Source organism: Delphinus delphis, chromosome 17, assembly GCF_949987515.2.
Source record: "Delphinus delphis chromosome 17, mDelDel1.2, whole genome shotgun sequence".
Lineage (NCBI taxonomy): Eukaryota > Metazoa > Chordata > Mammalia > Artiodactyla > Delphinidae > Delphinus > Delphinus delphis.
In genome coordinates, this window is record NC_082699.1 from 72,792,133 (window position 1) to 72,808,893 (window position 16,761).

Here is a 16,761-nt window from a genome sequence, read left to right on the forward strand (position 1 = left end):
GGGTTCAATCCCTGGTGGGGGAACCAAGAACCTGCAAGCTACTCCCCCCCCCACCAAAAAAAAATCAAAGTGCTTGAACTCAGGTGTGCTCATCGCCCATCTGTTCTCCTTGCTCGAAATCACCGTGACCTCATTTACTCAGATTTTTTTTTTTTCATCCAAAGGTGCCACCACTTTTGTTTACTAGATCGTAAGATGATACTGGCCCATTACCCTTGACCTAGTCAAACCTCTACAGAAGACTTAATGATGCTATTTAGACTGCATTTCCTTGATGCTTTGTGCAGGTGGCTTTCACATTGTTGCGTAGACAGTGATGGGAACATCAGTTATTGTCGGGCCATGACTTCCAGGGCATCTTCCGAGTTGCCTGGCTGGTGACATCTCTTTCTCATTACAGGCAGCACTGGAGCTCAGCCCAGGCTCCAGCCCAACTGGAGAATCTCCCCCTTCCACTGGAAACCTCCTTGGTTGGGTCCCAAACTGAAAAGGCATAATTCACTGAAAACCAAAATAGCCCGAGTCTGATTCCTGTAGAGGTGAATACATCAATTGCTTCTACTGACCTTCCAGAGAAGGCTGGAATTGCCAAAGGGATGATGATCAGATGTTCCAGTGACACCCAGAAATTGTGACCTCAGAGGATTTTTTCACATAGTTTCCTACCCGGCCTCCGGAGCTGCCGATGCTCAAAGATGTTGATGAGGGAGCGAGGATCTGTGGTCCAGAGGCCCAGTCGCTATTCTTAGATATTTTAAGGGTGGAAGTAGTTTTCGTTTTTGAGGGACGGGAGAGGTGGGGAGAAACTAGATAAGAGGGGATTGGTGAGAGGTGGAGCTGTTGCTTTCCAGCCATAGTCACCCCGCTGATTTATTTATGAGTGTTCAGGCATAGGCTACACACACGAAAAGCAACATGCTCAAAGGAAGCTCCATATACTACAGTCCGGATTGACAAGACCCAAATGAATGATTTTTATTCCATTGTTCAAGGCTTTTTCCCCTCTTCTCACTCTATCAAAGAATTCCTCGTAGGGTTTCTTGAAAGAGCAATCTCAGCCTCCCATGACGCTTTTAAAATGCAATTTATTGCACACGTTTTATTAGCATTCCACTGCTTACTAATGCAGCGCATGTTCAAAATGGCATGCGTCCACCCTTAGAAGGATGCCAGCTTGTGATGTCATTAGTTTGGGATTTGCAGTTGTCTTCATGGTTTTCTGGACAGGCACGCAGTGAGTCCAGTCTGTGGTGGAGTTTAAAATGGCTTAATTTCTCCAAATCAAACTCAGGGTAACATACACTATGGAGGTTCCCCGGCAGAGAGGTGGTGTGGGTCTTGGAGAGATGGCAGCGTGAAGACCCAGCCTCTGGGGCTCTCCTTGACATCAAACGACACGGAGACCTCAGCCAGCTTCTCCCTTCTCTGAGTCTCACTTTCCAGAAGAGGAAAGTTAGGAGGAGGGGAGAAGCCAGTGGCTCAACACTTACGTATTTATTCCTATAAGTATTTGTTTGTTTATTTTTCAGCTGCTCAACCCTTTCCCCCCAAAACAAAAAATTATTCAGAAGCCCAAAATATAAAGCAAATATAAGCAAAGCAGCCCTTGGAGTTCTATGCCCCTGGCCATCCTTTATTCCCATGGAAGACCTTGGGAAAGCAGGTTATAGGGAATTTTTAGGGGAAGATGGTCACTCCGATGCCTTCTAGTGTGGTGTATATTTGGGTTTCTCTCCAACCTACTTCAGCCACTTAGTAGCTCTGAGAACTCAGGGGGTCACATAGCTTCTGGTCTCTGTTTTCTCATCTGTAAAGTGGGGCACTCATGGTGCACTTGAAGGGTCTGATAAAGAAAAACTCTAGGACATTGTCCAGACACACATATATGCTTATTGTGGTGTGTGTGTAAATGCTGACATTTACTGAGCAGTACATACACGATGGAACTAATGAAAACACTTTACGTGTATTAACTTTTTAATTCTTACAACACTATGAAGAAAGCACTTTTATTCCCCCTCAATTTATAGATGAAGAAACTGAATCTCAGAGAGACTAGGTAACTTGTTCGAGTTCAAAGAGCTAGTTAGTGATAGATAAGAACGTTGGCAGTTTTATACATATTTGGTACAGACCTTGTCTGAAAACCTAACCCAGTTTTTAATAACCTGAAACCCAGGTTATTAAACCAGACCTCTGATCCCAGGATTCCACCTCAAACCTGTGCTTCCTGCATTCCTACAGCATGACCCCTTGCCAAATGTTTTAATAATTAAAAAAAGAATTTTAATTATTTTTTCTACCAACTTTTACAGTCATTTTATTAGGTGAGCTATAAAACACCTTTGGGGATTTCAGAGTCAGTGACCAACCACCGCAGAAGCTCTAGGCCTGGGGGCTCTGCCTCAGCTATTTGTCCTGGATGTGAATAGTTTCTTCAATGCTGTATTTTAATCAATCTGAGATGCCAGGGATTTTAGGATTCATCCTGTCTGTTGCTGAAGCTTTTAAAATGTAAAAAAACAAAAATCCTGTCTTAAAATCAATGAAATAGAAGAAGAAGAATGTGCTCCATGCCTCGATGGAGCCCTTTTACAGATGGGACAACTGAGTCTCGGTGAGTCTAAGTGTCTCATTCAAGGTCTCACTGCTGGTTGGTATAGAGCTGGCGCTGAAACCCAGCCTTCAGTCTCCTGTCCTGTGCTTACTTCCTGGGACATATTGGGCTCCAGAATCGTGACTTTTTACCACTGGGCTTTACTCAGGAGAAGTGATGGCTGCAGAAGAAAGTGCAGCAAGGTCTCTGCCGAATCCCTTGAGGCGCGGGGGGTCCGTGGAGAGCATGCGTGTTGCTTTGCTAGCAGGGATGCCTCCCTGGGGCCTACCCGTGATTTGTACCACAAACCAAAAGAGTAAACAAAGGGAAGGGTCATGTGTCTTTAAGGAGACACAGTTTCAAAAGTCAGCAAAAATCAAATACATTGTACAAATATTTGGTGAATAACCCATCCTCGTCTTTAGAAGTCAAGGACTGTAGATGAGTGGTGATGTTTCTTCTCAACTGTCCAAATATTATCACTAAGGCTGTGGAGGGCAGAGCAAGAAGCAGATGCCCGTTCCCACAGCCGCATCATCACAGTGCAGAACGGAGGGAGTGTTACCTGGAGGCTGGGGCACAGTCTCCCTGTGGAATGTTTGGGTTGGTACAGTATGGAGGAGGGAACATTGGGTGTGGAGTCAGGCAGATCTGAGTTTGAATTGTATCTGAATCATTAGCTATCTGAGTAACCTTAGTAAGCTCTTCCAACTCCCTGGATCTCAGTTTCCTCCCCTGTAAAAGGGGGATATTTAATTTAGCCTCAAGCCATGTGGGAATTCAGTGAGCTGGCACGTGTAATTGTTCTTGACTCAACACAGGAGCTCGATACATCTTTCTTCCCCATCCTTTCTCCATCTAAAACCGTACACCCACTCACCCCTATTACCCATTCCATGCCCTTTTGGGTCCTATGAAAGTTTGGTTTCCCCAGACACAGTGCGTGAGAGCAGGACGTGGGTACCAGTAGTTTATTTTGAAGGTGACCTCAGGAAGCAGGAGGGAGGGAGCAGAGATGGAGACAGTAGAGGAAAAGCTACCACGAGGGTGTGTTATACAGGAGGCCAGTGGAGACAATGGAGTCTTGACTTTGTTGGGTCATCTGCAATGTGTCGAATGTTTTCCAGAATCGCTCCTCTGAGAACAGAAGGCTAGTGCATTGGCTGACGGTTGCCCTGGGGATGTTTTCCACCACTGACCCTTCCGCACCCACACCCAGTTCTTCTGGACCATATGCACAGAAAGCAGAAAATACAAAAGCTCTTTTAAGTTCAGTTGCTGGCATCACTGTCCACCGTGGCTGTGCCTGAAATTAGATGTGAGCCAAAGGGATTTGACACCAGGTACCAAAAATCATCGGCTCCAGGAAATTTAAGACAGACGTCACAAGAATAATCTAATGTCCCTAGACCATAAGAGACTGGGCTTTGCACTCTAGCTGCATTACTAATTGGCTGAAATATCTTGTCTATGTGACAACCTTTCAGGCTTCTGTTTCCTCATCCACAGACTGGGAGGAATTCATGTAAATTAAATGAGATAACAAATATACAAGGACTAAAAGGGTGCCTGGAAGACAGTAAGAACTCAACAAATACTAGGTGTTGCTGTTATTATTATTATTTTTACAATTTTTTTTTTTTTTTTTTTTTATTGCGATATGCGGGCCTCTCACTGCTGTGGCCTCCTCTCCTGTTGCGGAGCACAGGCTCCGGACGCGCAGGCTCAGTGGCCATGGCTCACGGGCCCAGCCACTCCGCGGCATGTGGGATCTTCCCGGACCGGGGCACGAACCCGCGTCCCCTGCATCGGCAGGCGGACTCCCAACCACTGCGCCACCAGGGAAGCCCTGTTATTGTTATCATTGTTGGTGGTAGTAGCAGCAGCAATGGCAGTGGTGGTGGTAGCACTGAGGTTTGGGCTACAACCCAGAGTTTTACCTATAATCCAGTTGATTCTAGAGCCTGGTGATGCAAAGTGAGGTCTTCAGACCAGCAGAAGCAACATCACCTGGGAGCTTGTTAATATGGAGAATCCTCTCCCCTCTCCTCAGACCTAGGACTTAGAATCTGCATTTTAACTGATCTGCGAGCACATTACATTTTGAGAAGCAGTAGTCTGGCAGGGTGTTTCTAGGCTGGAGGATTAGGAATGTACCCTGAAGCTCTGGCTCTAGGGAGGAAGGAACAGGAATGAGGTGGGAGGATATTAGAGATGGGATTGGTGGGGCTTGGTGACAGTTCAGACAGGGGCCTGTGAGGAAGGAGGAGGGAGAGGTATGAGTTTCTAGGCTGTCATCCTCTTTTCCTTTCCCTTCCAGTGTCTGTGAAACATCCAGGTCAAGCAATCCAGGACAGGTGTAGAAGCAGCGGGTCTGGAACTTGGAGAGGTTGAACAGAAAGGTTTCAAATTGTGTGTCACCAGCATATTGTACTAAAAACCGCCATTTACTGAACACCTGTGATGTGGTGGTAACAGGCAAGGCCCTTTCCCTGCATTATCTCCTTTAACCTGCACGCTGCCCCTGTGAGCAAGATACGGTTCTTGCCCCGTTTTACAGACGAGAAAACTGTGATGTGGAGAAGTTGTTTTTTAACCTTGGTCACCCAGGTAATAAGTGGAGAAGGGAGCATTCAAAGCCAAGGAAGGCTGAGTCCAGAGCATTCTCTTTGCCCAGTGATGCTGTGTTACACAGAGAGGACCATGCAATTTCTGGAACATTCATGCCACTTAATTGTTTACTAAGAAATTTCACATCCCCTTTCTTGTTATCCTTACATGGATACTAGCATCACTGTCTTCCTTTTTGTATATGAGGAAACCGAGGCTCAGAGAGAGACGAGGGTATTGAAGTTTCATAGCTCGCAAGTGATAAACAGGAGACATTCCATGTCATCTCCACCATACCGTGCCGCAGACCCCTGACTCAGCTTACCCTTTGAATATAGTGGCATTAGTTGCCTATTCAATCCCTTTCAAATAGGAGTGCCTTGGTAATGGATGTGATAGCTGGACTGACAGCAGCCACATTGCAATCATGAGGCAACAAGCATGAGGTAATGTGGCAACTGGTAAGAATGGCAGAGAAAACAACCAGAAAAAGCTTAGGTCTCTGATGCCACAGCCAAAGCAGCCCAACCAATATTAGGAGCTCTCTATCTCCAGACCTTTCCCCATGTGCAAAAACAACAAAAACGAACCCTATTTGTTTAAGCCGCTATTAGTACAGTTTTCTGATTTGCCTGTGAGCATATTCCTAATGGAAACATCCTTCTAAAAGCAAGGACAGTGGTTGTATTGCTTTAATGGTGCTTTTGTGAGAACATCTCAGAGCACACACTCATTACTCAATAATGGTGGCCATTACCACCTAGCCGTGTGGCTCTGACTCCAGTCTGAGAAGCTTTCCCGTTTCCCAGGCTAATCTCCACCACAGGGCAATGGCATTCTACAGGGGTCTCCTGCAGTCAGAGTTTATCCCAAGGCAATTAGCCCTCGGCTTTTGAACTCTTTTCCTCTGTGTCTGACATTCATCATCTTGTCAACCTGTCCCAAAGCCTCTTCAGGCAAGTCTGGGAATGTCCTGAGGAGTTTCCCAGAGCATGTGTAATGGATGTCTCCTTTCCTCACGGCCCTTTCTGGTGTCTCTGAGTGGGCTGCTGGTCCTGGGGAATCTCAGACCCAGAATCCATTTCCGGAGTAATGTCAACCCAGGTTTTCTTCTTTGGGAGGATAGAGGGAGTGAGGAGTGGGCTCTCATAGGGGAAGAGCTGGACAGCACTGGAGCTGAACAACCAGGTATCTGTGTCACAGGCTCCAAGAGCATCACTGGTCCCTGGTTGCTGTGATGGTGCCGGTGGATTTGTAAAGTGCATGCCCAGCACCGCTGTGTGGACTGCATGCAAGAGTCATGATGGCTGCAGAGCTGCAAGGCCTCTGGATGTTACTCTGTCCCACTAACTCTTTATAAAGAAGACACCGAGGAACAGAGAGGTTGAGTAACTTGCTTGAGGTCACACAGCACATAAGGAGTAGAGCCTGGATTATAAAAGAATCTGTCCGATTGGCTCAAAAGCCTTTGACCTCCAAGGTTATATCTGATCTGGCTTCTGCCGCCTGTCAGGACATATTGTGCTGTGGCCACACAGGCCACTTGTCTGGTCTCTCATTTTTGAGCTTGTCCTGCCCCAGATCTTTTGCATTCTTTCCTCTGCCTGGGATGCTTTCTTCCCTTCTCATTTTTCAGGGTTCAGCTCATATGTCAATTCATCAAAGAGGATTTCCCTGACCACCCAGTCTAAGACTGCCTCACCCAACTCTGCGAGTCACTTTCTTGTTACATTTTGCTATTTATTATCTGTCTGAAACCACCTTATCTACAAGTTACTGACTGTCTCTCCTGTGAGAATGTAAACCACAAAAAAACAGAGCTGTCTGCTCTCTCAGTTATTTTGCCGACACCCCGCACTTATCACATAGTAAGTGTTCAATACTATTTTAGGTTTCATGAATTAAATGGTTGGCGTTGGGATTCCCATAGAGATAATATCTGACTATAAAATAAGATGTGAACAGTAGAAAAATGGGGTGTGGAGTATATAGGAACTCTCTGTACTAACTTTGCAAGTTTTCTGTAAATCTAAAACTATTCTAAAATTAAAGGTTTATCAGAAACAAACAAACAACAACAGAACCCAAAGGGGGTTGCTGGTGTTCACCCTTGCAGCTGGGCAGTGGAGTATGGTCATACGGTTTCCACGGCACAGAGCCCCTGGCTGAGCGCAGGAGAAATGGAAGCTTCTGCAAACCGTCCCCACCAGGCGGTGGGACCATGGGGAGGACTGTGCCTGCCCAGAGGAACCATCTCTTTCTCATGAATCCAAAGGTTGCTTAAAGCGGGGCAGGTCTGCCTTCTTCCACCCCATTCTCCTCTCCTGCTTTTATTTCTGCTTCTTGCTGTGTCCTATCTCCTTTAAAAATGTTAAACCTTTTCATAGAGCTTTACACAGGCTTCTTCTATCACTGTTTCCGAGATGGGGTTTCATGCCGGGAGGGTACCTTCTGCTGACCAATTGCCCGTGTGCTCCTACGTTTGACCTGCTGATATTACGATTTGTCCTTGTTTTTTTCTCTCCTTCCTTGGGGCAGCACCCATGGTGGCCTCCAGTGGTGCAGTGGGAATAACCCTGGACTGGGATGCACCACCTTAGGCCGCCATCCCTTCTGTCACTTCAGCGAACCCTTTCCCGTGGCCGACCCTCAATGTCTAAGTGCAGAGCTAGATGGGCTGTGTGACCTTGGGCACGTTGCTGCACCTCTCTGTGCTTAGTCTCCTCAGTGTGCCTTGGTTTCCTTGTCTGTGAGCTGGGGACAGTCATAGCTCCCATTTCATAGGGATGTTGTGAGTTAACACTTGTAAAGTTCTTGGAAAAGTTCTGGGTAACTACTAAGTGCTCAATGAATGCTAGTATAGTCAGCCCTCCACATCTTAGAATCAACCAACTGTGGATTGAAAATACGGGAAAAAGTTCTAGAAAGTTCCAAAAAGCAAAACTTGAATTTGCCAGGTACAGGCAACTATTTACCTAACATTTACATTGTATTTACAACAATTTACATGGCATTTACATTGTATTAGGTATTATAAGGTAATCTAGAGATGATTTAAATGAGTTGATGCTGAGAATGTGCTGTATGTTCTATGCAAATACTACGCCATTTTATATAAGGAACTTGAGCATTCTTGGATTTTGGTATCCTTGGGGGAGTCGTTCCAGGACCCCCCCTTGCATACGAGTGATGACTGTAATAATAATAATAATACACTGTTTATAATAGTTAATCATTATTACTAGTAATAATTATTACTGACATGAATTAATTCTTATTAATTCTTCTTAGTATAAATATTACACATGCTAATTTGATAAAGTGATCATCCGAAAATACAATTCTAATCAGGGTTTTCGCCTGCATATAAACCTCTGTCCCGGTATGAGTTTCCCTTTGCTGCTGTAGTAAACTGTCATGAACTTACTGACTCAAAGAACACAAATGCAGTAGATCACAGTTTAGGGGATCACAAGTCAAAATAGTTTTATGGGACTAAAATCAAGATGGAGGCCTGGCTTTTTTCCTTTCTGGAGGCTCAGGGGGTAACTTCCCAGCTTCTCGAGGCTGCCTGCATTCCTTGGTTTTTGGTGGCATCATTCTGACCTCTGCTTCTGCCGCATGTCTTCTCTGACCTGGCCTCTCTTTTATAAGGACCCTGATGATTGCATTGGGCCCTCCCCATCTCAAGATTATTCATTTAATGAAAACTGCAAATCTCTTTTGCCACGTCAGCTAACATACTCACAAGTTCTGAGGGTTAGGAAGGTCTTCGGGGAGGTGTCATTATTCTGCCTACTACAATTCTCTTTAGTATAAAGCCTGAATTTTTCACACTGGCCTCAGACCTAAAATTTGGAGTCGCTCCAATGCTTTGAGCCTTCAGTCTATTGAATCCCTTTCCACCTCGTTTGCTATTTTCCCACAGGCCTGAAATCCCCCTTGCTTGCCTTTATCTCCCTGTTTCCATCTGAGAGGCCCCCTACCTTCTCCATAATCCAAATCATACCCTTCCTTCAGGATCCAACTTATCTATGTCAGACAGCAATTGTCACAAAAATGCCACACGTCACACCACCACAAAAAGTCAGTGGCTTGAATCCACAAACATTCATTCTCACTCATGTTTCTGCAGGTTAGCTAGAGATTAGCTGATCTAAGCAGAACTCAGGTGGGATTGGCTCCCAGCGGGAGGGTGGGTTCTTTCATCCTCCCCAACCATGGTTGTTTTTTTTTTTGGGGTCATGGTGATGGCAGTAGTGTGAGAAAAAAAAAAAAAAAGCTTTATGCAAGCAAGCACATTCAAGTCTGTTCTCTATCAAGCTCACTAACATTGCATTGGCAACAGCAAGTCAAACCTTGCATCGTTGGAACAGGAAATAAACTCTGCCCATAGAAGAAGAGGAAGAGGAGCCAATGATTCTGATTATCATAATGTCTCCTCCTCCAGGAAGGCTTCCCAGAGTTCCCCAGCTGCAATCTCTTTCTCCTTCCTTTGGCCTCTCAGAGCCCTCTGTGCTTTTCTTATAGCCCTGTGTTTTATCCATCACATAGTTCATTATCTTTACTAGAGTAGAGATAACTTCTAAATTGTAAGCTGCTTGAGATCTGGACTTGATTCATATTTTTGTTACCACTAGTTCCCACATTCTACCCTGCCCCAAGTGCCCGCGGAATGCTCAGTTAAGGTCTTTTAAACAAGAGAACAAATACCCTCCATCTCTTGGTAGTAGAAGCCCCACCAGACCCACCAGACTGAGAATTCTCTTCTTGATGATATCCACAAGCTCGCAATATTCAGGGCACTGAGTCTGGGACCCAGAACACATTCATGACTCCCCGACATTATATTGTTCTCTGTGTCCTAGTTATAAGAGGGAGAAGAAGTCTGGCCATTTGACTGAATGACTTTAGGCCACGTTCTCAATGGCCATTTTCGACAAGAGGGGTTTTAAAACCAAGGAGGAGGAGAGCCTGGGGCAGGACTCAGACACTAGGACTCTTCAGGCACGTGACTATGACTCGTCTCAATCGTTTGTCAGATCTGAGCGGCAGTTTTCAAACTTATTTGGCCATAGAACTCCCTTCTCCCACATGACACATATTAACATCCTGTGGGACTCGGTGAGAAGGAGGACACGTACCCATGGGCCTAGCCACGGCCCACTTAAGCCTTGGTTTAAAAATATTCTTTAGGGCTTCCCTGGTGGCGCAGTGGTTGAGAGTCCGCCTGCCGATGCAGGGGACACGGGTTCGTGCCCCGGTCTGGGAAGATCCCACATGCCGCTGAGCGGCTGGGCCCGTAAGACATGGCCGCTGAGCTTGCACGTCCGGAGCCTGTGCTCCGCAACGGGAGAGGCCACAAAAGTGAGAGGGCCACATAATGAAAAAAAAAAAAAAAAAAAACACAATAATAACATAGTAAGGAATATTCATATTGTTCTCTTCCCTCCCTCTTTCTTTCCCCCCCTCTTTTCTTCCATTTTTTTCCATTCATTCATCCATCTAACATTCACTGAGCAACATGTGCCTCCACCTTAGTGCCCCAGGTTCTCAGCTACCTGATATGAACCCACCTGTCCCTCAGCTGAGTCCAGCAGATATTTCCTGAGCAGCATCTATGCACCAGCATCGTATAAGCCCTGGGATCCCATGATGGATGAGATATAGTTCCTGCCCCAAAGATCTCTGTCTAAAGCAAGAAACAGATGTACCAACCAGAAATTATAGTGCCCTGAGATACGTGTTAAAAGAACTATGCACACACCCTTCAGGACCTCACTTCCCCACATAGTAAAATAGATGATTTATTTCCATGCTGATTTCCAGTCCCGACACCCCTGTGAACCAATGCCTTCAGAACAAAAAGTCAGAACAAGCTGCTGGGTCTGCTAACCTGCTAATGCCCCGATCAAGCACTCAGGTTCTTTCCTGCCTGCCTTTCAGGGGAAAACCTGTGAAAAGTATATATTTAATGCCCTATGAAATAATAATGGGTCTTGTGCAGAAAATTTCATTTGAAATTACGGAGTTCTCTGTGTCAAACACATCAAAGGATGTTTCCCGGACGTGCTTAGTGTCTTACAAGATTGAATAATAAAACATGTCGAGAGAAGTGGTGAATATTCATATGGGCTAGTAAAAGTTTGATTCATTCATAAAGGAATATGAGGAAGAGAAAATGAAAAAGTATTGGCGTTGCATAGAAAAAAATCAATGTTAAAGAGACCCAATGAAACGTTATCGTTGTCTCTGGGAGGTGGAATTCTCTGTGATAGTTATTTCCTTTTCCATACTTTTATGTATCTCCCCAAAATTCTGCAACTGAGCATGAACTATGTACATCTTTAGAAAATAAACATTACTTAACAAGAAAAAAGAACTCTCAGTGACTTGAAGATTGGATTGTTGGTGGACTGCCATCTGCCCTGATCTTTCCTGGAGGGGATTCGGAATTGCCTTGTATGAAGTTTTGCTTCTAAAATGACAATTAAGTAGGTCTGAAATAACCTTATGAGCTGGCCTCCTATAGACAGGGATGTCTTCCTCTTTGAAGGTGCTGGTTGTGCTGAGATGCCAGCCTTCTGCAGAAGAACCTACCATGGGACAGATGTCCACTAAGCAATGATGGGACTTCACAGGGACCTGACACATGCTTTAACCAAGTGGATCAGAAGGGAGTTGACACGTGCTATCACAGATAACAGTAATAAAACCAACAATAACAATGACAGATGCTTATTCTGAACTAATGCTTGTTTCGAGCTGAGCTTTGGTCTGTGTTCCTTATACGTTAATTAATTTTAGTGATGATGATGAGCTGAGTGAACCAAAAGAGAGGATTCAGAAAACTTCGGGTCTAGTCGTTGCACTTGTTTGGGCTCAGTTCTTTCATCTGTAAAAGGTGCATAATGCTTTCTTTTGTGTTGAATTCATCAGAGGGATGACGTGGAGGGTGCGGTGAGATTAGTGGGTGAACCTAACTCCCTCACCGACTCATTCATTCATTCACTCATTCAATAAACATTATCATATCCTTAGCTTATCCTAATTTTGAAAAGAGAGAGAGGGAATTCTCTCTGCCTGGCAACCTGAAGTTCCCTCGTAATCTTGCAAAGTTCCTCCTGAAGGATGTGCCCCATGTCAGCCAATCAGCGACTCCTGGGAAGGCCCTTAAACAAGAGGTCTCTCTGGGGATCATAGATGTACGTACGCGATGCATCTTGTAAAGCTCACGTCTCAGGAGGCAGAGCAGTGCTGAGAGAGGGAAAGAGGCCCAGGGTCCTGACACTGGGGAATCAGGTGGCTTATACCATCCTCCATCCCTGGAGCCCTCAGGTACATGAAGCAATGCATTTTGTTTGGCTTCTGACCATTGAAACCGATTTAAAATACAAGCTAGAAGAAAAAGCACCAAAACATTAATATTGAAGGAAAGGTGTTTTATTTCCTGTTTCCTTTTATTTCTGTATTTTAAAAGTGTTTCATCAGGGCTTCCCTGGTGGCGCAGTGGTTGAGAGTCTGCCTGCCGATGCAGGGGACGCGGGTTTGTGCCCCGGTCCGGGAAGATCCCACATGCCGCGGAGCGGCTGGGCCCGTGAGCCATGGCCGCTGGGCCTGCAAAGTGTTCTATCAAGAAGATCATTTTTTTACTTTTATGAGAAGAAACAAATAAAATGTAAATGCTTTAAAGGCTGCATTGTGATACCTGCCTTGGACGCTACCATCTTCAGGTTGTTTATTTGTCTATGTTTCTCTCCTTGGGAGCTCCCAGGGTTTCTAGCCTGGGGTCTGGGTCCTATGAGGCCATCAATCCCTGTTTGTTGAATGTATGCTTGGCAGGCCCCACAAACAGGCTCCCACACCACTGGTCCAACCACCTCCCCCCTTACCTTCTCTTGTAGAGGCTAGAAAGTTAAATGTTTCGTTGTCCAGCATCCTTCGAAGCTAGGAGTGCCTAAGTAACTAACATAGCCCTAACCTATCAGGTGTTGGCGGAAATACCAGGAGGTGTTTCATTCCCAGAAAAAAAGTGCCAAAGCTCAAGAAGGGAAGACTCTTTGCTTCTGCTCCGTCCCCTTCTTCCTGCCTGTAGCACTGACATTCTGCCCCCAGGTGCGCATGCAATGTTTGTCTTGCATCCATGGGATACCAAGTACAAGGAGAAAGGCCAGCACCCTGGAATGGCAGAGCATCCGGAGGGAGGAGCCTGGATCCCTGCTAGCATCCCTGAGAACTCTCATTAGCCCTGAACTTGAACTGCTTCCTGCTGGGGTTCTTGTGTCGGAAGACACCTAAATCCCAGTTGTTTTCACCGCTGTGGCTGGATTTCTGTTATAGGCAGCAGATTCACTATAAGACACTGAGTGAACGAACGAGGGACTGTAAGTGAACATATGGGGGTGCAGGAGGGCCTTGGAGGGCATCAGCACTGACTTCGGTCCAATGCCCCAGGTCAAGGCTGATACTCACAGTGTCCCGGGACCTACTTCATTACAAAGCAGACTAGGGTTTCCTGTGAGTCCAGTGTCTAACTTGTTCTCTAGAGAAGAATTTGTTTCTGTGTCAGCAAATGCTAGGTTAAAACGATGTTTCAGGGTAAATCTTGACATCCTCCTCATTGTTGAGTGAGCCGTAGGTACTTGAATTGCAGGAGTGAGCGGCATCCACTTAGATCATCCCAATTATGCCAGTGAGGAAACTGTAGCCCAGAGGTGGCTATATATACTCAGGGTCACACAGCGACTCGCAGTAGAGGAGAGCAAGGGTTCTGATACAATGGCACCAAATGTCCCGTCTCCGTCCCCACCAGGACAGTCCGCTGAGCACCCACCACGGGCAGACGATGAAATCAGGAGGTGAGGAACTTACCGAAAAAATCTTTGCCTTCCCAAAAAGGAGAGAGAGTGTCTGTACATCTGTCAGTAGATCTAGGGACGAGAGGAGAGAAAGGCAGCCAGTTGGGCTGTGAACAATCAGAATTCCTCTGTGTGGAGGTCTTGAGTGTTTCCTAAGTGTTGCCATGCTCCATTCTTCACTTGGTGCCCATACATCTCTGTGCAGGAAGGAGAATTAGCACTTCTCCTTCACCGACTGAGAAACCGCTGCTCAGAGGGTCAAGTCCTTGATCCAGCGTCTCTTGGTATAGAGCTATCGTACTGGGAAAAGCCTGGGAAAGAATAGGTCCTTCCGATGTGAGCCCCAGAACAAGTCTTAGGACCCAAGACAGGAATGACAGACCATGTGACTTTTGAATGATGGAATATTCTACAAAGTGTGTGATTAGATTTTAAAAATCAAACTCTCCTTACCCTATTCAATCATGGTTTAGCTTCAGAGGGGCTCTGTCTTCATTTTCAATTGCTCTGGAAACAACTGAGCTCTGCCTTCTTTTTCTTATTTTGTTCACACTCTCATCCTCCCTTTTCCTATCTATTCTGAGATGTTATACTACTAATAGTCACTCGTGTCAGGGAAACTACGAAAACCCAAATCCTTTTTGTAGAATGCACGGAAGGTTTCTAAAACTCTTTGACTGCCAGTCCAAGGTGTGTCTTTCTCTAAATCTGAAGACGTATTTGTTTATTTTTGCTTTTGTTTCCTTTGCCTTAGGAGACCGATCCAAAAAAAATATTGCTAAGATTTACGTCAAAGAGTGTTCTGCCTATGTTTTCTTCTAAAAATTTTACGGTTTCACATTTAGGCCTTTAATCTATTTTGAGTTTATTTTTGTATAGCGTGTGAAAAAATGTTCTAATTTCATTCTTTTACATGTAGCAGTCCAGTTTTCCCAGCACCACTTATTGAAAAGACTATCTTTTCCCGATTGTATATTCTTGCCTCCTTGGGATTAAAATATACACACTACTATATATAAAACAGATAACCAACAAGGTCCTACTGTATAGCACTGAATCACTGTGCTGTACACCTGAAACTAACACAACATTGTGAATCAACTATACTTCAATTTTAAAAAACTATAAAATGCTGAATAAAATGTTTTAAAAAATCTGAAGATGCCTAGTCTCAGAGAAGGAGATGGTTTACCAAACAACACGTAAACGAGCATCGGCAAAACCAATATGCTTTCTCTACGTTTCTTCACTTCACAATGTGTCTTTTATGAATATGTAACTAGGCATATAGAATACACTCACATCATTGCCTAGTTAAAGAATATAAATGATAAGGGTTGCTCTGTTAGGAAGTCACCTTTCTTTTTCTCCAGATGACCACCACGTAATCTAACACTTCCTAAAACACCTTATACAAATGTAACATCAATTCCCTTTCTCCTCTGTCTAATCCTTGGATTTCCTGGACATCACCAGTGTTATGGATTCTTGGCCCAGTGCAAATGTTGATGAGATGTGTCACACTCTAACGAAATGGCATTTGAGGAAATAGATCGATAGGACTGGTTATTCACATCACAAAGGAATCCGGGAGGGTGCATTGGAATAATTGGTTGTAGAGAATATATACCTGTAGAGGGGCCTTGTGGTCTGGTGGGGAAAGTCCTGGGCTTCTGATTCAGCTCTGCCTCTTTCTGTTTGGGATATCTCTCCACTCTCTTTAAACAATCATGGTAGAAATGGCTGTGGTAGTTGTCGGGGTAGTCAGAATGACAATGACAATGATGATGTCAATGGAAGCTTATAGGATTGCTTTGTGAACTAACTGAAATGAATAAAAACACAAAACAAACCTGGAACACGGGGCTAGCCCACGCTTGTCATGGAAATAAAGAGTAGCTATTATGATTACAATTATGGGAAACCCCCAACCAAGAAGAAAGAAGTGTTTTGAGGAATAGTTAGGTATGACATGGGAAGGTCTTGCCCCTGGAGTGTGCGCAGGGTAAGACTCAGAAAAGAGTATATGACTTGGAAAAATTTCTTTTCTGTAAAGCCAGACCCAGGCTCTGTTTGTCTTTGCTTCCCTGGGACTCCACCCCCTTACTTCCGGCGGACACTGTCTTCAAGTCGTCCTGATATGGTCAGCAAAGTGTCTTCTTTTCCTCCTCAGCCCACCCTTGATTCAGGAGGCTACTGAGAGTCGTGGTACTTTGACGACGGTCATAGTCACTAGGGCAGGAACCGCACTTGCACTCCCAACACAGTGTCTAACACATGGTAGATGCTCAATAAATACTTATGGATGAAATAAAGTGAGGGAAGGAACCTCAGGTTTTGGGGACAGGAAAGTGACTGAGACCCCCCAGGTTAGAAGCAGTGTCAGCTATAAGATTGGGAACTTGAGCTGCAGTAGAGAGACTGGGGTTCTGCCCCTCACTCTACCACCCCATGTTAACTATGTGACTTTGGCCGAGTCACCTCTCTTTTCAGCATGCTGCCCCTTTGGAACCGGCTCTGGGCCGTAAAAGGAGCCAAAATAGATGTGTCAAGTAGCCTCATTTTCTGTTCTAGGTCCAGATGTCTCATAATGTGATCTCACAACGATATCAAGATTTTCTCTTACGTGTCATTTGAAGTTGGCAAAAGTTGACGTGGAAAAAAATGACTTCTTCTTCCCAAGAAATGTTCAGATGC

The 16,761-nt window shown here is 45.0% G+C and overlaps 1 protein-coding gene across 1 annotated transcript; it reads right to left on the reverse strand.

Annotated features, from left to right (window-relative positions):
• Positions 1-294: 294 nt before the first annotated feature.
• Positions 295-495, reverse strand: LOC132440388 (protein FAM229B-like). The gene has a single exon (XM_060035312.1). The coding sequence runs from the start codon at positions 493-495 to the stop codon at positions 295-297; it is 201 nt and encodes a 66-aa protein (XP_059891295.1).
• Between the last annotated feature and the right edge of the window lie 16,266 nt (positions 496-16,761).

Excerpts from the sequence above, each read along its gene's own strand:
- LOC132440388 (XM_060035312.1), bottom strand. The coding sequence starts at position 495 with ATGCCTTTTCAGTTTGGGACCCAACCAAGGAGGTTTCCAGTGGAAGGG.